Consider the following 24,504-nt stretch of genomic DNA (forward strand, 5'->3'; position numbering starts at 1 on the left):
TCCGGTTGGAAGATGTGAAGGCCAGGGGCTAGAATCATCTGCAGGCTCATTTATGCACATTATCATGCAGTTGATGCTGGATGTTGGCTGGGGACTTCAGTTTCTCTCCATCTAGGTGCCCCCATGTGGTCTCTCTGCGTGGATTAGTTTGGGCTTCCTCACAGAAGAGCATTTAGTTCCAGGAATAAGCATTCTCAAGAGAGAGATGAAAGCAGAAGCTTTGTCACTTTTTCTGATCTAGCCATGGAAGTCACACTGCATCTCTTCTGCTGTAATCACAATCTTATCTACGCTCTTTTGGGAAAGAGAAGATACGCAGACCCCACCTCTCAGTAGAGAAGTACCAACATCATGTTGTAAGAGCGCATGGGATAGAATGTCTATTGGTGCACCAAACTTTAGAAGACATGTTGCCACAAATAGGAGCCCCATTTGTTTTTAATCACTGCATCTTTCCATCCTGATATGAGGAAACTTATCATGGATAGGGTTTCTTGATTCTCTTCATGCAGAAGAAGGTTTTACTTCTTTACAATGTTCTATATAGTCATAAAGAGTATTGACCATCTCCCTAGAATTTTTAAAATTTTATTTTAGTGCTGGGAATTGGCCTAGTGCTTCACACATGACAAGTGCACACTCTACCACTGAGCTACCCTAAACCCCTCCTCAAGGACTTAGAATTGCAAATATGTACTACTGAACAAATTTTTGCATGTCTTGTCAAGCTTATTATAAATAATAACTCTTGAGCTTCATCCAGATTAAAATTCTTGTTTTGGTCTGATTGCTTTTATTTAGATTCAGCATCTATTTTTGGCAGACAGTGTGTTTTTATTTTCTAACTCTAAAGCTAAACGAACTCTTTTCCCTTGAAGGTGGAATGTCATTCTGAGCTTTTCTCAGTTTTAATAATATCACCAACCTTAGCAGTCTGCCTGAATTGAAAAGTTATATGAATATTGTTAAATAACTAAAAGGCAGCTGTAGCATCCACACACTTGGGTGAGTGGGCATACTCTCTGGAGAGGAGTAAACGACTTGTCACAGAAGCATTTAAGGAGAGGAGCAGTTCTTCAGGGAGTAACAGGTCAGGTCATTTGGGCGTTTTCCAGTACCATCTCCCATGCCCCTTTTTTAAGCACATTTGATGACTCAGTCTTTCTGGAACATCCACAAGCAGTCTTTGCACATTGTGTTTCTTCTTGGAATGTCACCTTCCCAATCCATTCTCTGACGAGCAAATTCCTGTTCAACCTTAATGACACAAATCTAAAGTCAGCCTTCTGTCACCGCCATGGCCTAAATATTCCCATTTTCTCTCATAGTCACAAAGCTCTGTGTGGATATGCTACCATTACTATAGCAAATGTTCTTGGGAGGTGGAGAGGGAAAAGGGAGTGAGTAATAGCTAATCTTTGTCTCCTATCCAGTTCTCACCAACCAAGAATGGCTTGTTGCGTAAATTATCAATTCTAAAAATCTGTCATTCTGAAGCAAGAGCTGTTAAAAATGCAGATTCCTCATCTTAATGAATCAGGTTTCCAAGAGGGTGGATCTTTTTGACAAGCCAACCAAGCGTTCTGTGGAACATACTTTGACAAACATGGTCCTAGGCTGAGTACCACTGTAAGAGCTCATTTTAGCTTCTGTTCTTAGCCTTGATTTTCACATTTTCTGAGCCATCTATTTGACCTTCAGCGTCTTCCATAACATCACTTTCATTTAGCTTTTTCAGATAGGGATATGCATTCCAGAACCACCTGCCCTAGAATTTAATTTTTTAGCTGACGTATAATTTCGTATGTGTTTCTTCAATTAACCTACATTCATAAGAACTCTGTGTGGGTGCGTGCATGTGCATGACATTTGAAACATTGTGGAGTTTATAAATGGCTCAGTTATACTTTTTATTCCACAGAGCTTTTCCGATTATATGTTTATGTCATCAAAAATATCATTAGAATTACAAATCAAAATATCATTAGAATTACAAATATCATTAGAATTACAAATCAAAACTGAAAGATTTCTTACAGGATTTCAAAAAAAGGAGGGATTATGACATAAAATATAATTAAGCCTGTGTTCCAGTAGATAACATGTTAAGAATTCATTTTCTAATTAAATTTATTTGGAAAGTATTTAATCAGCAAAACCCACTCTAGTATATTATGTCTTTCATTACTACTCTCCCTTGCCAAGTGAAATGAAGAATAACACTGGAGAAAAAATTTCTCCATTTCTGTTTCTTAGATAATGCCTCACATAGAACCCAGGTCCCAATATTTAGTTAAATAAATGATGTGTTTTATGCAATAATTTTTTTTTAAATGACTCAGAAAAAGAAGAAAATGAATTCTGCCTACTCGGCCCACATGATGGAAACGCAGTCCTCAAGACACTCGAGACAAAACCTACTCAAGAAAGGTTCTCTTAAAAATGCAAATCCATTCTGGAAGGCAAAAAAGATGCTGTGATAAACCTTGATAAAACCTAAAATAAGATAATGGAAAAATAAGTAATGACATCATGAAACATTCCACATCAAGTAATTAGAGTGTCTTCTTAATAAACCTACTAGAGGTTTTGATGTTAAATTCAGAATCCATCACTCAGTTCCATTAACTTTTTTCATGAATGCAAAAATTTTTTTTTTCTCTTAGCCAGACTCAGAAGGTAGGGGTCATGTTTTCTCTCATATGTAAAAATTAGAGAGGAAAAAAGGGAAAGAAAGGCGGAGAGAAGACTTGTGAAAATTGAAGGGAGATTAGTAGAGGAAAGGGACAGAGTTGGGGAGGGAAGAGAAAAGGGAAAGGGAAATACTAGGGAATGATATTGACCAGATGATATTATTATATTGTGTGCATGTATGGATATGTAATATAAAATTCCACTATTATGTACAACTATAGTGCACCAATAAAAATGTGGAAAAATTTTTTCTACAAGATAGGCATTAAACAACTATATTTTATTATGTGCTGCTTGTGTCTGTGTTTCTGAAAATCGAACCCAGAGAATTCCCCAGTTCTTTATTTTTTGAGACAGTCTGTCTAAGTTGCGGAGGCTGGCCTCAAACTTGCGATCTTCCTGCCTCAGCCTCCTGAGCTGCTGGGATTACAAGAATGTGCCACCATGCCTGGCTTCTCCTAATTTTTTAATGAAAGTGATCTCATCCAAGTTTGGGTCACAAACAACACAGGTTCTTCTGAAGGTTATTTGGGTGATAATGGTATTAGAAGTGGGGAAATGCTTTGCAAATGAAAAACAAATACAGGTCAGAACTGTGTGAAAAAGTTTCTCCAAGGGAATGCTTATTTTCCTTCATGAGCACAGGCACTGTGTTTGCAAATCGACATACGTGAAGTTACATGAATAGCACCAGAAACCGAACCTGAAGACAGGGCATTTCTGTGGAAACAGATCAGGAAAACAAAGGGCTACACCAGGCTGCCTCCGTGCGTCAGTCTGCAGGAGTACCACACCACTTCCACTCTAACAAAAACACAACGTTGGTTGTCCAGGAGAGGTGCGCAGAGGGCAGAGCATCTCCCAGATCAGGGATTCCAAAGAGAGAGGCGGGAAGCAAAGACAGAAATGTGGCAGGTAGTGTGCAACAGTGCTAAGAACACTCTGCAGTCTGAACCCCAGATTTTCCATTGTTTGCCATGGTGCTCTTGGGAAAGTTTTCTTAAGCCCCTCTGCCCTTTGGTTTCCTCATTTATGCAGTGAGTGTGGTTACAATATTTACTTATTTGACTTAATGAGATGCTTGACACAAAGTCAGTGTTAACCATGATGATGATAGTGATGCTAATAATGATATGGTGTAGATTATTATTTGTCCTCCCACCAAAGAAGTTCCTGGTGGAACTCTTACAGGGAATGGAAAACCATCACACTTGAATAACCTAGAAAGAAGTCTGTGTGGTTGAATTCCCTTGTTTTCCTTTTCTACAACACTGCTTTGAATTTTCATTTCTAATATATTTAAAATTCTGGCTATTTATGATGATCTGTTACATAGAATTGAGAAGGAATCTGGGGAGGATCTGAGATAGGCCTCATAGAAAATTTAAAGATAAATCAAGTGGAGAAACAAGATTCGAGAAAATAGAACATTAATGATTCTTAAGAACACAAAATTTAGTCTTTTAAAATTTTCCCTTTCAAGACCATGTTTTACAAAATTCTTAGAGTGTTATATGATATTCAGCTTATGATATTCTTTGGAAAGAATGCAATCCATGAAAAGAATACTTAATTTTATTGTCAAGTAATTTTTTGCAATGTAAAAAAAAAGTTCTTTACTTTTGAAATCCATCCACACTAGCTCTAAGTTTCCTAAAGTCAAAAAATATTTTTTTATTTCACATGAAAACTCAACATATCTAATACAAAACTTTCCACACTCAGTGAAAGTTTTTGTCTAACTGTTTTCGGAATGTGTATGGTCAAATCTTAGAATTGGCATTTGGAAGACCCATTTCTTTTAAAAACATTTTCACCTCCCCAAACCTGAATTATAAAGAATTCAAATTAAGTTACCTTGCAAAAATTTAAAATATGCTTTAATTACATTTGGTTGTTAATTGTTATTTCCTGAAATATTGAGTCTACCTCTTGTGTCAGGGATTGGTAGAAGGACTCTGATGGATTTTTGGACATTTATACCCCACAGCTTCTACCTTCAAAACTGAAAATTTCTCCTTCCTTGAAAGACCACATAAATTGGCACTTATTCTTGCTTTATAAACCATGCTTTTATTGACCATGCTTTATAAACTTGCTTTTATTGACCATGTGTAGAAAGAAAATATTTTAATAGAAGGAAAGGAAATATTCAACACATTATAGAAAGTTAAGCAATAGGAAAATCACGACCCTCTGTGGATGTTCTCCTACTGCAAAGTACAGGCCTCTGCGGCGGGACCTCCCACACTGATCTCCTTTGCTGGCCAGAATCCAGGGCTTCATCAGGGTTCCCAGCCTTCTGCCCAGTGAGCAGGATCTCTTCTGGGAAAAATACTGCGACAGTGTTTGTAGTCCTGCCTTCTGTGGGGTTCTTTCTTGGTGTGTCTTCAATAATGGAGTCATTGAAATGTAGTGCTAGAAATTATTTTGGAGATTTTATGAGTAGAAAAAAATGAAATCCAGAAAAGGGGAGCAGTTTACCCAAGGCCAAACACCTAATGAATCACAGATCTAAAACCATTCGTCTCCTTTGCTTCTAAGCCTAACTGCAGCATTGGAAGAACTCACAATCCTTATCTCATGGAAGATGTTGGCTTTATATTACTGCTAGTGATAGAAGTGAAACTATGTTAAGTGTTCAGTAGTCCAGTCATTAAAATAATATTTGCATGATGTGAATTTGTTTTATATAATAGAAAATAACCAAATGTATTAAAAATTTAAATACATTGTTTATATATTTTAAGATGTTTATGGAAAATAACTTTACCAGCTTGAATAAAAATGTATAGAAGACTGTTATTAACTCCGTCAACCAACATTTTTGAAACTTCACCATTTCCAGAATGGTGGAAGTCCTCACTGAGTCCTTCACACTGAGAAGTCCTCAGTGGGAAGACAGAGAAAAGAATAGCACTCCCTGGGGAGACTGACAGATAAGGGCCAGACTGGTTCTGACTGTGATATCATGGGATGTGCATCCTGTGGTAGCACACGGGAGGGCCACCTAATAGGCAGCAAGAAAGAAAAGGCTCCCCAAACAGGTGACACCATACCTGACTCTACAAAGAAGGGGATGAGAAAAAAAGGGACATTAAAAAGAGATAAAGTCTGTGCCAAACAGGTAAATGTCCTAGCATGTGGCAGATTTGTGGCTTCTATCTGGCTGTATCCCAGGATTACATGAAGATGGAGCCAGTCAGGAATCTGATCATAGAGTTTTATATGTCATGCACAAAATTTTGAATTTTACCAGAAATAATGGGAAGGGATTGCAAAATCATATGCTGTAAGTTAAAGAATGTGACTAAAATTGTATTCTAAAGCTAATGTTTTGTCTTCTGTTTTGTTTTTCTGTTTCTTGATATCAGACACCTTGGTAAAAATCTGAGAGGAGAATGTGATAAAAATCACCAAAATCTAGTTCTAGTTGTACACCTGATAGGAATCTCAATTGACTCATCTGTAGAATGGAGATTAGAGGGCTGTTGTAAGAAGTACATTAAGTGCTGGGCTTGGTGGTGTATGCCTGTAATCCCAGAGGCTCTGGAGGCTGAGGCGGGAGGATTGCAAGTTTGAGGTCAGCCTGGGTAATTTAGCCAGGCTCTAAGCAACTTAATGAGACCCCGTCTAAAAAAAAAAAAAAAAAAAAAAAAAAAAAAAAAATAATAATAATAATAATAATAATAATAATAAAGGGCCAGGGATATAGCTCAGTGGTAAAACACCCCTGGATTCAATCCCCAGTGCCAAAAAAAAAAAAAAAAAAAAAAGTAAATAAGTTCAGTCCCTTTCAGCATTCATTACAGTGTCTGGCATGTTGTAAATAATAAATATAAGCTGGAATCATGTTCATCATCATAAAAGTCTTGAGTTGGAGAAAATGGCTTAGGATGCTTAGGGCTCATTTTAACATCTGGAGTTTTTCAGTATTGTCAAATCTATATTGTTTAGAGTAATTGAGTCCCTTTAGGAGAACTACTCTGTCAGTGGCATGGCTAGGAAAAAACATCAGTTAACAAAATATATTGAGTATACACTTGAAGGAAATTTTCTGCCAATTCCATTGCCCAAGAGAATGTAAGAAAACTCAAAGTTTCAGTGTTGAGAGTAGTATCTGGAGAACAGCTAGGCATGTGTTTGATTTAATAGCTCAAAGTGGAAGAGGAAAATAGCAAGGTCCACAGATAGGAATTGATGATAAAAATTCTTTTTTTCCCCTCCCTCTGTTGACTGGCAGGTTCCCAAAAAGAAAAGATATATTGTGCTTTTAATTTGTCATTAGATTGTAATTCATTGTGACAATGAAATGTCCTTTATCCTAATGGATGAAGGTATTTTTGTTACTGGAATTTTTTTTTGTCATTGTACCAAATTGGAAATTTGAAATATAGTTAAGCAATTTCAATTTGGTTGTATTTAAAAATTAGATCTAAATTAGATTTATCACCTCATAGTATCATCTCTCTGTAAAAAATGGACCGGGAGCCAAGGCTACAAGCAAGATGCCAGTGGCTGTGGGTCCTTATGGATAGTCCCAGTTCAGCTACTTTGACCATATTGAGATGGTAAGAGTGAAGAGTGACAGCTGGGTCTCTCTTTGGCATCTTTTCCTGTCTCATGATTAGGATACTTGAACAGGAGCTGATGGGTAGCATTGTGGAATCATAATGCATAGTGGTGATACTATCGGCACTTTCATGGCCATCAAGATGGGCAGTCGATGCTAATCAGGGCAGTGGTTACCCGCCATGTCTACGCTTTCCTATCAGTCTCAACCCTTGCACTATAATAAAACAGCATCTTTGAAGAAAAATGGAGTATATTTCAATATTCTGCAGAATAATAGCTATGCTTTCTGTGTTCTATTTTGTTAGTGCTCCTATATTCCTCCCTGTAAGAGAGAAAATCAGAAGAACTTGGAAAGTGTCATGAATTGGCAACAGTACTGGAAAGATGAGATTGGTTCCCAGCCATTTACTTGCTATTTTAACCAATATCAAAGGTAAGTCAGTATTTCTTGTGGATATTGATGTTGTCTGTAGCCTGTGTAATTTACTACATTGGCAAATCACATATTGTGCCCACTTGACAACTTGGAGGTAGACTCGCCTCTCTAGCATGTAGTCTCCACTCTTTCTAGCACGTGGAAACCCCTTCTGCAGGACAGAAACAGAGAGAACTTATATCATAGAACTTACCTGCTGGAGGCACTGGAAAGTGTAGTAGTGTCTTCATGTAGGACCATTGCATAGTACAAGTGTGCTCTGAGATTACAGATTAATGCACAAAAGCTGAACCTAGTGCAGATTTATCAGCATTTCAGATTGCGCAGAATCTTAAACTTTCCTTTTCCTTTCTATTCTGATGAAGTGTCGATAAAATGAATTCACACCATTGAAACTTTACTTGACTTAAAAAACTTCACCAAGATTTTGTCTTACTCCAGTTAGAATGGCAATCATTAACAATACAAAAAATAATAAAAATAATAAATCTGGCAAGAATACACTCTTGGTGGGATTGAAAATTAGTTTAATCACTATGGAGATCAGTCTGGAGGTTCCTCAAGAGCCTCGGCGTAGAACCACCATGTGACCCAGTTCTACTACTCTTCGGTATTTATCCTAAAGAATAAAGTCAGCATACTATAACTGTGCATGCATACCTGTGTTTACAGCAGCACAGTTTGCCATGGCCAAGTTATGGAACCAGCCTAGGTGTCCCTCAACAAATGGATAGAGACAGAAAATGTAGTTTATATGCACAGTGGACTTTTAGTTAGCCATAAAGAACAACAAAAATTGTGTCATTTGCAGGAGAGTGAATGGAACCAGAGATCATTCTAAGTGAGATAAGCCAGACTCTAAAGGCACCTATGTTTTCTTTCATATATGGGAGCTTGAGAGAAGGAAGGAAAGAAAAGAGACCTCATGAAAATAGAAGAGAGACCAGTAAAGTAGAGGAAAGAGACCAGGGAGGGAAGTGGAGAGGGAAAGGGGAGGTATGAGGGAATGAAGGAGATGAATTTATGCTATATGCATTTATAAGTATATCACAATGAATCCAGTTATTAAATATAATTAGAACATAACAATAAAAATTTTTAAAAACTTTACTTGATGTAGAAGGCACTCAAGTTTTTCCATATATACCAAACGAAGGTGATTCCTTGGACTGCAACACTTCAGTATTCCCCCAGGCCAGTCATAGTAATTTATGTTTCAAACATTAATTGAATATTCAAAACTCCTTGCTGTATATCTCCACTTGGATGTTCCCCAGTTACCTCCAACCTCCTCTTCCTCCTATAATCTCTCTTTTAGTGATTGGTGCCGTCGTTCCTGTGTTTAACTAACCCAGAAAACTTTGAGCGGTTCTTAATTCATTTTTCCCCTTTACACTCTTTAACCTGTATTCACCATCATGTGGATTTACTTACTTCTCTGTTGACTTTTGTGGGTCTTCTTGCTACCACTGTCTTAGTTCAGTTTCTGGTTACTTCTCAACCCTGTTTATGAAGCAGTGGTGTAATATTTCTTAGTAGTTTAGGTTCTCTGGCTCACACGCAGCCCTGTCATGGCAGAGATAGCTGCATGGTCTAAGATGACCTCTCCCTCACTGTCTATCGAGTGGCACTGACTGTTGATGGGGCGCCTCTGTTCTCCACCTGTTCTGTCATGCTTCAGTGGGCTTCCTCACAGCATGGTAGCCTCCAGCCAGAATTCAAGAGAGGCAGGCCTCAGCTCTGGAATTAGAATAACATAACTTCTTTGTGTATTCTATTGGTCAAAGCAAGTCACAAAGCCAGCCAGATGCATAGCATGTTGACAGACTCCTCCTGTTAGGAGGAGCTGCAAAGGATTTGTGGCTATATTTAATCCACCACAGCATAGGAGGTTCCTCAAAATCTGACCCAGTCTGCCACCTCTCCATCCTTACTCCCTCCCTGCTTAAAGGCTTTACAGTAGCCATCTGAGCTATGTAGTTTCAAGAACATCTCATACTTTCATATCGTATTTTTTAATTTACTTCTTCTACTTCTTGAATGCTTTGCTGAGGATGCTCATCAAATATCACCTTCTCTGGACTGCACTCCTTGACCCCCAACTTTGGTTTAGTTGCATATCAGTTGAGATACCATCTGCTATACGTAAAGAGTGAATTCTTATTCAAAGTATCATAAGCAGTTAGAAAATTTACTTTCATACGTGAAGGAATTCACAGGTAGACTGACAGCAGGGTTGTCTGATGCACTGACTGACAATTGCATCCACCAGAACCCATCTCCTTCCTGGACTTCAGTTCTGCCTTTGTGGTTACAGTATGATTTCTGCAGTTCTAGATATTATAGCCAGACACAGCATTGTCCAGATGCAGAAACAGTATATCTTTCCTGGTATGTTTTCCTTGGGACCAGGAAACCTTTCTCCAACTTTCCACAGTCAGCCTCCCCCTATGTATCTTTGTTTAGGATGAGTTTCCTTTGCCTATACCTAAACCAATCACAAAAAGAACAATCAGAATCTACCCGAGTGGAGGCTAGGGCATTGTCTCCCACGTCACATGGAGAAAGGGATTTCCACCTGAGTAGATTCAGGAAGGAAGAGAAAGAGGACAAGATGTTGTGGAACGATCAAAAGTACCAGCTGCCAGATGAGTCTCCCATGTCTCTTATCTCCTGTGTACAAATCTATCCCAGAGGCTTGCAACACTCACTTGACATAACTGCTCCAGAGCAGCCTTTTAAAACACGTGCACCACTGGCCAATTAAATTAGAATCTCTGATGGTTAACCCAGGAATTAGCATTTTCTAAAAAAATGCAGCAGCCAGACACAGTGGTGCACAGATGTAATCTCAGCAATTTAAGAGATTGAGGTAAGAGGATCACAACTTTTGAGTAGCTGCCACATGCCAGCCATTATGAATGACATTTTACTGAGGTCATGAAATTTCATACACTAGTTCTAAGTACTAGTCCCATCAACAGATGAGGAAACTGAGTCTTAAAGAAGTTAAGTAACTTACCCAAAGAACAACCATTAAGTTAAAAAAAAAAAAAAATCTGGAATTCAATTAGTCTGATTCTCAAGGTTCCTTTAATTAACCATCTACTAGTCCTGATGAGGGACTTTGAGGGCCTAAGTAGTGTTGATGGAAGTAGTAAACAGGGACTCTTCTAGAAAAAGACGTTTTAGAGTTTAGTGACAGTGTAAGTGATGAGGAAAAGGAAGGTGTTACATTTGAGTGAATGTGAGAAACAGTAAAGTCCAGCTCTGAACATGCTGAATTATAGGGACTCATAAATAAGATACCCAGAAGATGCCTTTGGTTCAGGAGCAGCACTGTGCAGATCTGAGAATCGGCACACAAGTTGTAGTTGAAGCCCAGAGAAAGAATGCATGTTGGGAACACACAGAGAAGAGAAATGTTGACAGGATTATATGTAACTCATAGCCAGAGGACATGGAGGAAGAGTGGCCCACAGGTGAGAGGAAGTTAGAAGAAAATGGTCTTGAAAGGAGAGTGTGCGAAGGAGAAGGAAGTAATCAAGAAGGGTGCCGAGAAGTCATTGCTTTTGACAATTTGCAGTTGGTAGTGATCTATGTGGAAACAGTACAGGAACAGTCTTGGAGTCCGAAGTTAGAAATCCACTTTCTGAGGCTGAGTGGAGAATGAGAGGGCATAGTGGAAGACCTCTCATTCAGGAAGTTTTGCTGTGGACTGCATCTAACTGAAGAACTCAGTACAGCAAACAGAACACTCAGTAGAATGAAAGGCAACCCACAGATTGAGAGGAAATGTTTGCAAAGCATATGTCTGATAAGGGCGTAATATCCAGAAATATGTAAAAACTCCTACAACTCAATAGTAAAACAAACTAATAACCGGATTTAAGATGAGCTAAGTATTTGAATAGACATCTCTCCAAAGTAGACATAGAAATGACTGACAGATATATAACCCATTGCTCAATATCGTTAATTGTCAGAGAAATGCAAATCAAAATCATAAGGAGATATCACCTCACGTGTCAGGATAGCTATTGTGAAAAGAAAAAAAAAAAAAGACAAGTGTTGGCAAGGATGTGGAGAAATTGGAACCCTTGCATACTGTTGGTGGGTGTACAAAATGGTGCAGCCATTATGGGAGACAGTGGAGATTTCTCAAAAACTTAAAAGACCTGCCATATGATCCAATAATCCCACTTCTGAGTGTTGACTTCAGGATTAATACTTGAAATTGGGATTGTGAAAAGATATTAGTATTTCTAAGTTCATTGCCACAATATTCACAATAGCCGAGAAGTGGAAACAATGTAAATGTAGATTGTAGAATAGATAAAGAAAATACGATATATGCCAGGCATGATGGCACATACCTGAAATCCCAGCTACTCAGAAGGCTGAGGCAGGAAGATTGCTTGAGCCCAGGAGTTCACAACCAGCCTGGGCAACATAGCAAGACCCCATCTCAAAAACAAATAAGAAGAAAATATGGTATAGCCATGTGATAGAACACTATGCAGCCTTTATGAAAAGAAGGAAATTCTGCAATTGTGACAGTTTGGATGAATTTTGAGGACATTATCTAATTGAAAATAAGCCAGTCACAGAAGGGAAGGATCTGCAACTGTCAAGGTCATGGACTGAAAGAGTGAAATGGTGGTGGTTACCAGTGACTGAGGAAAAGGGGAGTCACTAATCAGAAGGCAGGAAGTTTCCAGGAAGGTGAATTAGCTCTGGAGATTGGCAGTACGCACTGTACCTGTAGTCAACAGCACATAGGCACATGGTCCTTAACAAAATTTTGTTAAGAAGGAATTCTGACCACGATAAAATGAAATTTCCCACTACTAGAAAAATAGTTTGGGGAGCAGGTGAGCAATGGAAAGGGAAACAGGAATGGACACAGAGAAATGAGCCTGTTACAAACAAAAACTGCTCAGTAAGAGAGAAAAATTGAATGTATATAGTAAATAAGGCAGAAATGGAACATGCCCTGAAGATAATGAAATAAGATGAAATAAAAAGGCCAAGAAATAGGGAATATTTTCCTGTGAGGTGGAAGCCCAGAAACACAGCCAGTCACTATGAGAATCAGGTGCTTCTCCGGAGCTTCCTGCCCTAGACCAGGAGCTGGTTTCAGAATGCCCACGACTTGAGCTTGCATTGCAGGCAAAAAGGGCACCCTCTCCTGCCCACTGTCCTGACTAGCAGGTGGTGCCCTCGCTCCACACTTGGTACCAAGTTTTGTAAAAGCTGCCTCCCCTGATGGGGCTGCCTCCTATGAGACTGGAATTCCGAATATCCTCAATACCAATCAAGAAGGACTATTCCTCCAGATAAAAAGAGCTAAACGTATATTATTTGCTAAAAGGAAAACTTTTTCACTATTCTCACAACACTTCTGGCTCCAAATGTGTGTTCTTGAATTCTCTTTGGACACCAGCTGGTATCCTTCATTTGAATTCAATTCCAGCACTACCTAGAGTTAGCATCAGAATCTGGGAATTAAAGAGCTCGGTCCCACAAGGCTGTCCCCTTTGGACACCAGTCTCATATCCTGAGTTCCCATTTGACCAACCTGCACCAAGTCAGAGGTTCTCATAAGCCTTCTAGCATTTGCTTGACGGCCTCACAGAAACCCTTTACTTACTATGCCAGTTTATTATAAAGATCAACCCAGAAATAGCCAGCTGGGAAATATGCTTTGGACAAGATAGCCTCTCTGGAGCTGGTGGTACAGAAAGTGCCAACCTTTAATCACCTGGGACCTTTGGTAACCTACCCCCATCCTCCAAGAGGCACCTCATTAGCACAGACTCAGGTGAGGCTGAAAGAGATTTACTATGAACTCTCACCCCTAGTAATCAGGGAATTACAAGGGTTTTAGAAGATCCACCCGGAACGGGGGACTGAGACCAAATATGTATCACCAATTATGTCAGGTACACTCTTCTGTTAACTTCAGCACACCAGCATACCTCCGTCAAAACGGATCCACATTCTCTATCCATCATCTCCCTGTCCCATTCCCAAACCCTGGGGGTGTAGATAAAAGTGGGGGTGGTCTCTCACAGCCTGACAGCACCCAAGACATGATTTTTAAGTGACTTGGGGAAGCAGGAGTTTGGAGTTTGGCTCTCTCGTCGTGACATATGCGAGAGGAAACAACAGTGCTGTTAGGAGGTGTGAAGATGGCAGCTCTCTGGTGCCATCTACTCTGAGTACACGTTTTACTACTGCTAAATAGGAGACTAAAATAGACTTACTGTATTGACTCCCAGATGCTCTTGATAAGATGAACTTTATATTTAAAGTGACCTTTAGATTTCACGCAAACGCAGGAAATTAGGGAGAACGGTTACCAAGAAGCTTCCATTTTTAAGAAAAAGATGTTGCTTTAAAAATCTAAGACAAAGATTATGGATTCTTAGCTTTTCTCTGTTTAAACCTTATGAAGGCAAATTAAATGCAGGAACGGAATCTGCAGTGTCCAGAGCAACCACTAGCTGCCACGCCTGTTCAGTCACCGTGTGCTCATGTGGCACTGCTTCCTGCCAAGGGCTGTGTCCATTCATGGTTTTCTTCTGTTATCGTTCAATCCTTTTCCTCTCTTATCTTCAGAGCTCACCATCTCCTTCCATTCAATTTCTTTTTTACACTTTATAGAAATAAGGTCACACTTCTGCTCCCTAAATCTTTTTCTTTTTTCTTAGCCTTTCCCTGATGTTATGGTTTGGATAGGAGGTGTCTCTCAAAAGCTCATTTGTGAGACAATGCAAGGGCTTTCAGAGCGGAAAAGATTAAAGTATGAGATCTGTAGCCTAAGTGATAGATTAATCCACCTGAATGGATTAACTAGCTGGCTACTGTAGGCAGGTAGGGTGTGGCTAGAGGAAGTAGATCACTGAGGGTGTGCCTTGAGGGGGTTTGTGTTTTGTCCTTGGTGAGCTGAGCTCTCTCTCTCTCTTTCTGCTTCCTGGTTGCCATGTTCTGAGCTGTTTTTGTCTGCCACGCCCTTCTACCACAATGTTCTCCCTCACCTCAGTCTCAGAGCTGTGGAGGCGGCCAACCATGGACCCAGCCTCTGAAAAGGGGAGCCAAAATAAACTTCTCTTCTAAAAATTGTTCTTGTCAGGTATTTTGGTCACAGCAATGAAAAGCTGACTAAAACACCTGGCTTATCTTTTCTTAGTAAAACCCAACAAAGCCCCTTAACAAGCATGCTTTCATATCCTCATTCCATTGTCAGGCAGCTTCTCTGTGCAGGTAGTATCAATCTTTTCCTTGAAAAGGGAACATTTTCCCTGAAAAGTGCTTATTCTTTCCTCTTTGGATCTAAAGGTGAGGACTTATCAGTCTTTATTTCTTGAACTTTTCCTCTTAGAGAGAGTCAGATAGTTTTCTCTATGAGTTTACTTTTTGATTCTTCGTTTTATACATCTGAGTGGATACTAGTTCATGGAGAATACAAAGCAGGCTTATACCAACACACACTCATCAAATGAACAAATTTGGCCACACCACCTGAGTAATCTCTTGAATTCATCCCTCCACCACTACCATAGTTCCAGCTGCCATCTGGGTTGTTGAAATGATCCTCAGTTGTTCTTTCAGCCTTGGTCTTTATCTCTTCCATCATCCACAGAATGCTAGGTTTTATTTCACTGTATGTGAACTTCTATCAGATCTTGTCATTTTTTTTCTTGGTTAATTTTTTCTGCCTTCTTATTGTCTGTAGGATAAAGGCCAGACTCTTCCAATTCTAGCTTCAACTTTTGCTATTGGGTTATGTCACAGTCATGGGGGAAAAACAGCAGAAAAATAGCCACCACTGCCAGATACTGGCCCTGCCTTGTTGGCACATGTAGTCTATAGTCACAAAGTCACTGTGATGCCACAGCAGGCAATACTGTGAAGCAAGAGCTGAGGGCACCGTTCTGAGCGACTGGAATATGGTGGGGGAATTTTATAGAGCTGAGTAAATCATAGTTAGGTCTAGATGAGAGGATAGCTAGAGTCAGGTAGGTAAAAGTGAGGGGAAGAATATTTCAGAATAGAGTGTCACCTGTACAAAGGTTCTGAGGCCAGAAAGAGCTTGGTGAGTTTTAGGGACGGGAGGCCAGCAAGGCAGAAGAACTGTGGAGAGGGGACATAATGTTGACACTGGAGAGAGAGTAGCCAGCGTTTGCATTTCTCCTAAATGCAGTGAGTAGCCAGGGTTGGGCTTTATGTAGGGGAGTAGTCGCCTGGTCCGATCTCAGTGTCTGAACTTCCTCACTGCTGGCTCCAGTCACCTCAGGTTACTTTTTCCCATGTACCTTGATGAGTTTTCTCCTGTCACACACCCCCCTCACTTGGGGACACCTTCAGCTTTTTCATTTCTAGAAATCAGCATAGCACAGTGGTTTTAGAAAGAACCCTAGAACCAGCCTTTTTGTCATGGTGTGGTCTTGGAATTGTGCCTTCAGCCTGTCTGCCTCAGCTTCTGTTGTAGACGGGGGACTTAACTAAGGTTGTTGTGAGAATATCAATAAGATCGCACATATTTAATCCACAGTGGCTCTTATGAAAGTGTTTTCTACTACTGTTGGTGTTTTTACTACTATTAAAATTTACCTCAAATATCAACACGGAACATTCTCTCACCTTTGCAGGTATAACTCAGTACTTCCTCTTCTGTGGTCCCACATTGCCATGGTTGATTTTTATCACACTGCTATGGAATTAATAGAAAATGTACTTTTCTCCTCTTACAGATTATGAATTCCTTGAACCACCATGTGATATCAGGTGCCAGGGTTTACATTTTTCCTCTACCCCTGAGTAATTGTAAGACTGGGCTAAATTGTCTACTTTCTCTGTCTTGGTTTCTTCACCTACAAAATGAGGGTAACATTACCTGTCTTAAGGGTTTTGGGTTTTGCTTTTATTTTGGTAAGGATTACATCTGCATACCTAGTAAATGTGTGTTTTTCTTCCTTTGCCTTATAAATTGCTAACAACTAAGAAACAACTAATCAGTGAACCACCTGATTATTCTCTGATTGGAGGTTTATGTCATGCATGAATAAATAATTTGGATTTTATTAATGAATAAAGCAATAGAATACACAAAAACTAAGAAGAGATTCTGTTGTAAAATAAAATAAATGTTATGACACTGAATAAGATGTATCTTAAGTTATTACTTCATTCATGGTATGGTTAGCCTGAAGTATATATTTTGAAATCAAATTCACCCTTAACATTTTAAAGAAAAATGAACCTAATGGCCTGAGCTCAAATCGAATGGAGTGCTCTACACAGCACAGTCTGAAAGTCATTAAAGTAGAAAATTTAAAAGCAACCACTTGTAAAAGGACTGCTCACTTAGGGCTTAGTTTTCTTGTCTATAAAATTTGATAGACTGATAGATTAAGTGATCTCTAAGATTACTTTGAACTCTCAAATCCTATGGTTTTATGATTCTCTCATTCTAAAGATTTGTATAATTACAGTGACTTAAGATGCTAGATAAAATCCTAATGGTGCAAGAGAGAGAAAAATCAGTAAAGAACTAAATGGTTAACAGTCTGGAGCCATTTAATGGAGGAGCAGACAGTCCTCCTACCTCAACAGTAATTGAGTTTCATAACGATGACACTGAGTCATCAAAAAAGGTTAAATTTGGTTCAATATACTGTCCTTAAAAGGCAAGGAGATGTGTAATCCATTTCAGAAAGATTTTCGCCAATTGTATTTTAAATATTTTCATTAGTTTTTATTCAACTTAAAAAGTGAAACTTCAGTTATTTTGAAAATTCACATATGTGAGTACTTCTCCATGAAATAAGAAATACCATTTTAGGAGCTACAGAGATCTTCCTGTCACACAGTAGATTATCACTTTTCTTTTATGGTGTTATCCTTTTCAGTTTCCTAGATTTCTCCCATAAGAATGCCACCTCTTCAATCATTCACTCTCTTGTTTATTCAGCAAGCTTTATTTGTCAACTCTAATGCATAGGCATCAGTGGTCAGTGATGGGAAGACATTGCCTCTGTCCTCAAGGAATTTACTGTTTCGATAAGAGATTGAAGCACATGCAGCAAGTGCCAGAATGTTAGAGGTACCTGCGTGCACGAACAGTATAGTGCCTGGATCCACTTGAAGGATTAAGAAGTAGGCAGAGAAAAGCCTTCACAGAGGAAAATGTTGAGTTGAATTTTAAAGAATGAGTAAGAATCTTCCAGATAAAACTAGAGAAAGGGATCTTGGGGAAAATAGTAGCATGTCCTAGCATTAAGATTTGAAGTATCTTGGGAAACTGGAGAAAAAGTAAGGAGCCTTGTGTACTTGAAAAAAAGTAATGATGACCTGGAAGAGATCGAGTGAGATATCGAGTGAAGATATACTGCATCTTCACACCATACTAAAGGGTTTAGGCTTCTGTGTGCTGAGGAGGAGTGACAGTCATGTGGATGTTTTAGAAGGACCAGTCTGCTGGCACTGTGGAAGATAGACTAGATTATAAGTCCAAACTGGAGAAATGATGAACAATTTGAACAATTTGGAGATTGTTGCACCAGTCTAGACAGGGGGTGAAAAGAGCTTAGCAAAGGCAGAATTAGGGGAGGAAGCAAAGGAGGAGGTGACTCAAGACTGAAAGGAAGTGGACCCCCAGATTTAGAGATAGATATATGTGAAGCATGACATGGTAGGGGCATTCAAGCATAAAAGAGGATGGATGGAGGAGGATAACTTCTATCCTTAGGTCCTGGACAGCTGCGTTGAAGGCAGCATCAATGGAAGAGGTTCTGGGATAACCTTTGCTTTCCTAATATAAGTACTACTATCTCTTGCTTCCACTGTTTGTCCTGGCAGAAAAGATGTTGGCTGATGCCAAAAGGGCTAAAACTACCTTGTGTTAGATATCTTTTTATTGCTGAGAACAAAATACCTGACAAGAACAACTGAGAAGAGAAAGTTTATTTCGGGCTCATAGTTTGAGATGTTTAGTCCATATTCTAGGCCCAAAGCGAGGCAGAACATCCTGGTAGAATGACGTGACAGAGGAACTGTACTCAGCTCATGGCAGCCAGAAAGCAGAGAAAGAAGGGAAGAGGCCACAGGGAGGATGCACCCTTCTAGGCCATGCCCCCAGTGACCACCTTCTGCAGCCATGCCCAGCCTGCCTACAGTTACTACCCAGTCAGTCTGTTCAAAATCGGATGGATGGCTTAGGCTAGAGCTCTCATAATCTAATCATGTCACCTCTGAATATTCCTGCATGAACATCGGAGCTTTGGGGAGACACCTCATATCCAAACCATAACGCAACTCCAAGGTGAGAAGCAGGAAGACAAGCTGCTTGTCTTACCACATGTTGGTAAGAGCAGAGTCGAGTCAGGTGCAGTGGTGCCCACCTGTAATTGCAGCTACTTAGCAGGCTGAGGCAGGAGAATTGCAGAACTTCAAGCCTACTCAACAACTTAGCAAGACTCTGTATAAAATAAAATACAGTATCTTTACCATGTTGGCCTAGGATCTGACTTCCTTAACAAGACCCCTAAAATGCAAGAAATAAAATCAAGAATCAATAAATGAGATGGACTCAAACTAAAAAGTTTCTTCTCAGGAAAAGAAACAAGTATATATTTATACTCAGGTGTGCATTTATACAATGTAGCGAAAAGTGGTCAATTGTAGTCTATTTTTACAATGTCTTTGCATTATAAAAACAGATTTAGCTCTGAAAACAGATGAAGCTCTAAAAATACATTTCTTGTAATATGTTTATGTGTTGGATTTCATTGTACCATTGGCATCTTAAGGTTGTTTTTGGTTTTGTTTTCAGTTTTTTCTTTGTGTGTGTGTGTGTGTTTGTGTAGTGTTGGGGACTGAGCTCAGGGGCACTTTTCAAATGTGCTGCATCCTTAGTCCTTTTTATTTTTTATTTTGAGACAGGGTCTCACTAAGTTGCTGAGACTGCCTTCAAACTTGTGATCCTCTTGCCCCAGCCTCCCAAGTAGCTGGGGTTGCAGGTGTGCACCACCATACCTGGCTTTTTTTTTTTTTTTTTTCTTCAGCTCTTCATAGGACAAATTACCTCTTTACTTGTGGACCACTTACGATACAAATTCTAAGAAATAATGTGCATATAAAGATGGAAACTGAATTTTGAATTAATTACACAGGAAAATTTTGATGACTTCTGAGTGAATTACTTAATATGTTTTGTATTTGGAAAAGTTTTAATACTTATTTTTGTTTTCTGTTTACTCTGAAAAATATTATAATCTATCATTAGAGAAAGGATAATTCTGTAGCTATTTTTAAAAGGAACATATTGGCTTTCTCTTTAGACATTGAGTTCAATGACATATCCTGAGTCTTAAAAAACAAAACAGTGAATCTGGAATCCTATCCAAATTGAGCCTTTTCCATGTACATTTGTGTCTGGTTCCATATTAAGAGAGATTACATCAGATTTGAAGGCTCTGTTTGGTCTCCAAATCTGTACTTTTTAAAAAAGCAGCATTTGCTGGGCTTCTCTAGGATGCTGTGGAATATGTTTGAAATTCATTCCAGCATCCTTTCTCAGTCTGACATCTAAACACCATACATTACTTAAAATGTGAATTTGAGGGTCTGTTTTCTGATGGTTAATCAGAGTGGTTTCATGCTTGCAAATTCATCTTCTAACAGCTTTTATCATCATGGTAATAAAGTTAAGAATTTGATGTTATCAAATCACTTTTCATTTAAGATATTTTACACAGCCTTCAAACAAAGCCCTGAGGGATTTGGGGAGGAAAAATACACGAACTGTAGGACAAGTAGGTCACAGAGAGCAGCCCCATCAGATGGTAGAATGCAGGGCAGGGCTGCGCGTCAGGAGACTTCAGTTCTATGCATAGCTCTCTCTGTGACTCAGTGAATGACCTTGGGCTACTTATTGAAGGGCTCTTGCCTCAGTTTCATTTGAGATAAAATGGGGCCAGAAGGAACCTGTGGCACACATGGAGGGTGCTGTGAAATTTATCGCCAAACTGCCAAATCTGGGAGGCCCTTTTCAGTCATTCACTCCAATGACTCCCCACCATGTCATTTTTTGGAAAATGCTTTCTCCTTGACCTGAACAACTCTGGTGACCGTGGACATCACCTCCTCCTCCCATTCCATCCTCAAACATTTTTAGTTGTCAAGAAATTTGTGTTGGGAAATATCTAGAATAGGGAAATCCCTAGAGGCAAAAAGTAGATTTGAGTTCATCAGGGGCTAGGGAAGAGGGACCCAGGGAATCCCTGGCACAGTGGTAGCAGAGTTTCTGTTGAGTGCAATGAAAAAGTTCTGGAATAGTGTTGATGTTGGCATATCTAATGAATCTAATGCCTTTAAAGGTATACATACATATCAGCAAAAATATATATATTCATTTTGACAATTATAAAAAATCCATTGTGTTTAATGCTGTGATCTCACAGTGAAGGTGGAACGTTGTTGTCTTGCTTGGACACCAGAGGCAACAAAGGCTCTAAGGTCATGGGCCAGGGAAGAGCAGGACCAGGATCTGAATCTGAGTCCTAGACTGCAGACCATGGGTGTCGCTGGGGCCACACTGCCATCACTGTGGGATCAGATGCCTTCTCATGGTGGTGCTTTTCTTACTGTGCCCCGAGCTGGCCTGTGCAGAGAAAGGCAGAAGAATGTTTCTACCACCATTGTTCTCTCTAGAGACTAAAACCACATCAGTGAGACCCGTTGGCTTCTTTAGCAGCTGTGACCACTGTTGATTCATGCAGAGCTGATAATTAATTAAATTTACTCTTTCCATATCTGTTCTATACATACACTACTCTTGAAGCAAGTTCCCCCATTCCAGTAACTCAGAATAGTTTTAATTCCCTTATCCAAGTTATTAATAAAGAAACTGAAAAAGACTGGAATATAGAGACCTAATTCGTTCTGCCTTACCATACAATAGTCAATACCTGTATATCATGCCAGAAACTATATAAGTGCTTTATACATATTAACTCACTGAATCTGCACAACAGTCCCACAAGGCATTATTATCATAATCCTCATTTTATACCTGGTGGAATTGAAGCAATGAGCAATTGAGCAGCTTGCCCAAATCACAGAGCTGGCAAGTGACAGAGCCAGAATTCAAGTTCAAGCCTCCTTTTTTTTTTTTTTTTGATTGACACATAATAATTGTACATATTTACATATTTATGGGTAGAGCACGATAATTCAGAACATGTACATAATGTACAATGATTAAACCAGGGAAATTTAGCCTTTCCATCTCCTTGTACATTTATTGTTTCTTTGCATTTGGACCCTATAATTTGCTGTCTTCAAGTTCTTCATTAAATATGTAATATGTTGTTGTGAGTTGTAGTAACCCTACTGTAGTCACCATTTCTAAGTTATTCCTCCCTTTCCTCCTTTCTGCCTGTATTTCGGTACCTATTATTCAGCATCACTCTATCCTCCTCTTCCTAGCCTCTAGAATTTTCTGTTCTACTCTCATCTTCTTTGAGATCAACCCCAAACCTCTTTATTCAGCTTCCAGAATCCAAGCTCTCAGCCCCTTAGCTGTAATGCAGCCAACATCAGCCAGTTCCACATTGGACTAGGATAACAGAAAGGACTCTACTAAATTTAATCAATGAGATTTCTACTATAACTTGTTTCAATTTAAAATTTTATTAAACAGTTTTATTGGTGCCTTATAATTACACATATTAGTGGAATTCATTGTTACATATTCATACATACACACAGCATAAGTTTTGGTGTTCTACTGGTGGTACAACAATTTGAATTGCCAGACCAAAGTATTTGTGCTTTCCTTTGTGCTGTATCTTCTATCAAGAAATTCTTGGTCCATTTTTTTCCCCCAAACTCTACATTCCTGTTGTTCCTTCCCATCTGTTTGCAGGATACTTCCTTGTTATTCTCCCAGGTAAACTTAAGTGCGCTTTCTCTTTCATTACCTCTGCATTGTGTACCAATGTTCGTTGCATTTTGAAGTGGATTTCAACATAAGTGAATGGCAAGCATTCACAGAGCCCCTCAAGTGTTCATGCTGGTGGTGGGAGTAGACAGAAGAGTGCTCCTGCCCTCAGGCCTAGGGCTGACTAGAGAGAGCCAACACCACAGACATCCCTGGTGCCTAACCACTCTGCAGATGAATGACTGAATCGAAGAGACCAAGTACCAAGAAAGTCCTTGCAAACACCCAGATATTCATCTATAAACTCTCTTTGTGCTTTAGATCAAGAGAGACCTAATTTCAACCACAATGGCTATTTACTAGATAAAATTGCAAAATCACCAGCCTTCAGTCAGCTTAGGCTTCATTGTGCAGCCTGAAAATCTCAGAAGCATGTAACAAGGAAAGTTTGTTTTCTGTAGATATCTGTCTTGGGTGATACACAGCTTTGCTCTACGTCATTATCACTGCAGGAGTCTGAATGAAGGAGAAGTCCCCGTCAGCGATATTATTGCTAGTCTCATGGCAAAAAAATAAAATAAAATAAACTCCCTGGAATACCATTGCTTGTAATGCTTTCTGGTTTTAAAACTCTTACCATGTTTAGTCCAAACATTTGATAGTTATTTACAATTTGATAGTTATTTGGATGTTGAATATCATGTGCTGCCGGGATCAAGTTAAAGCTTCTGGAACATCTAACAGAGACTCGGATGGATTGATGATGGTCTTTTTAATTACTCAAGTTTTAAAATGCTGTTATTCAACAGTAAGTCTCTGCTTTAATCGTTATACATATTTTTCTGTAGTACTTTTGTTCTCCAACATACTTATAAACAATTTATCATTTAGAAAAAGAACCTCAAAATTAATTGAGCTAATTTTACTCTGCAGCAGTATTTCAATATCTGTTCCATGCATTTTAACAGACTACAACAAATATGAATGTAAAGCTGTTATTTATGTATTCTTTACTATATAATTTAGGGGTTAGGATGAATGATTCATCGCTAGCCTTAATAGAAATGCTAGCCTATTTCTGTCTTCCTACATGTAGTAGCAAAGTATCTATACTCTGCTAATTATTTAATTAAATAACTGATACACAAATCATTGTAACAAAATGGGTCTGTAACAATTAGGAACCTTCTAGGATGACAGTATGATTACAGGGGCAGTCCTTCCTTTGAGTTCTCAGAATAAACAAAATACACTTGATTGAATTGCCCCCACCCAGTATAAATTTTTCAGATCTTTTCTCCAGAGCTGCCAAAATCATGGCACAATACTGATGGAGGGGCAGATAAAAGAAATTGTGGCAGCCAATTTTCCTTCATGGAGCCTCTAATTATAGGGAGTTGGACATAACCTAACCAGACATTAACAGTGATTTACTGAGAGTAAATTTTGGAATAAATTTCTGAGGAACTTCCAGTGACAGTTGTTATGCACACAGTGGGGTCATCTGGGTTCAAGATAGATTTTAAAAACTAAGCACAGAGGAAAACAGTAATGAGAAAAAGAATAGTAAATATGATCACTTGCTCTTGGAAATTGTCTGAAAATAGTTGGCAACAATCTGTAAAAACACAAGCAAATATGCCTGACTGTTTATGTAAATATATAAATAGGTGTAATTTCAATCAAATATAGGTGGCCTTTGGGGGAAAAAAAAATCTGCCTGAAGTCCAAGATACTGTCCCCCGCCCCCAACTTTGCTTTGCTCTGACACAAATTTTCACTTGCTTCTTTGAAGCCTTTTCCTATCCCACTAACATTTATTGAGCTCGCACTTTGAGCTTAGCAAGGT

The 24,504-nt window shown here is 39.1% G+C and overlaps 1 protein-coding gene across 1 annotated transcript in view; it reads left to right on the forward strand.

The window, feature by feature from the left end:
• The window catches only part of KCNMB4 (potassium calcium-activated channel subfamily M regulatory beta subunit 4), a 62,940-nt gene that overhangs the window by 23,742 nt on the left and 14,694 nt on the right, over positions 1–24,504 (forward strand). Inside the window, exon 2 of the mRNA XM_079141332.1 lies at positions 7,575–7,702. Coding sequence (XP_078997458.1) covers positions 7,575–7,702 — 128 coding nt within the window. The remainder of the gene's footprint in view (positions 1–7,574; positions 7,703–24,504) is intronic.

This window comes from Sciurus vulgaris, assembly GCF_902686455.1.
Source record: "Sciurus vulgaris genome assembly, chromosome: 5".
Lineage (NCBI taxonomy): Eukaryota > Metazoa > Chordata > Mammalia > Rodentia > Sciuridae > Sciurus > Sciurus vulgaris.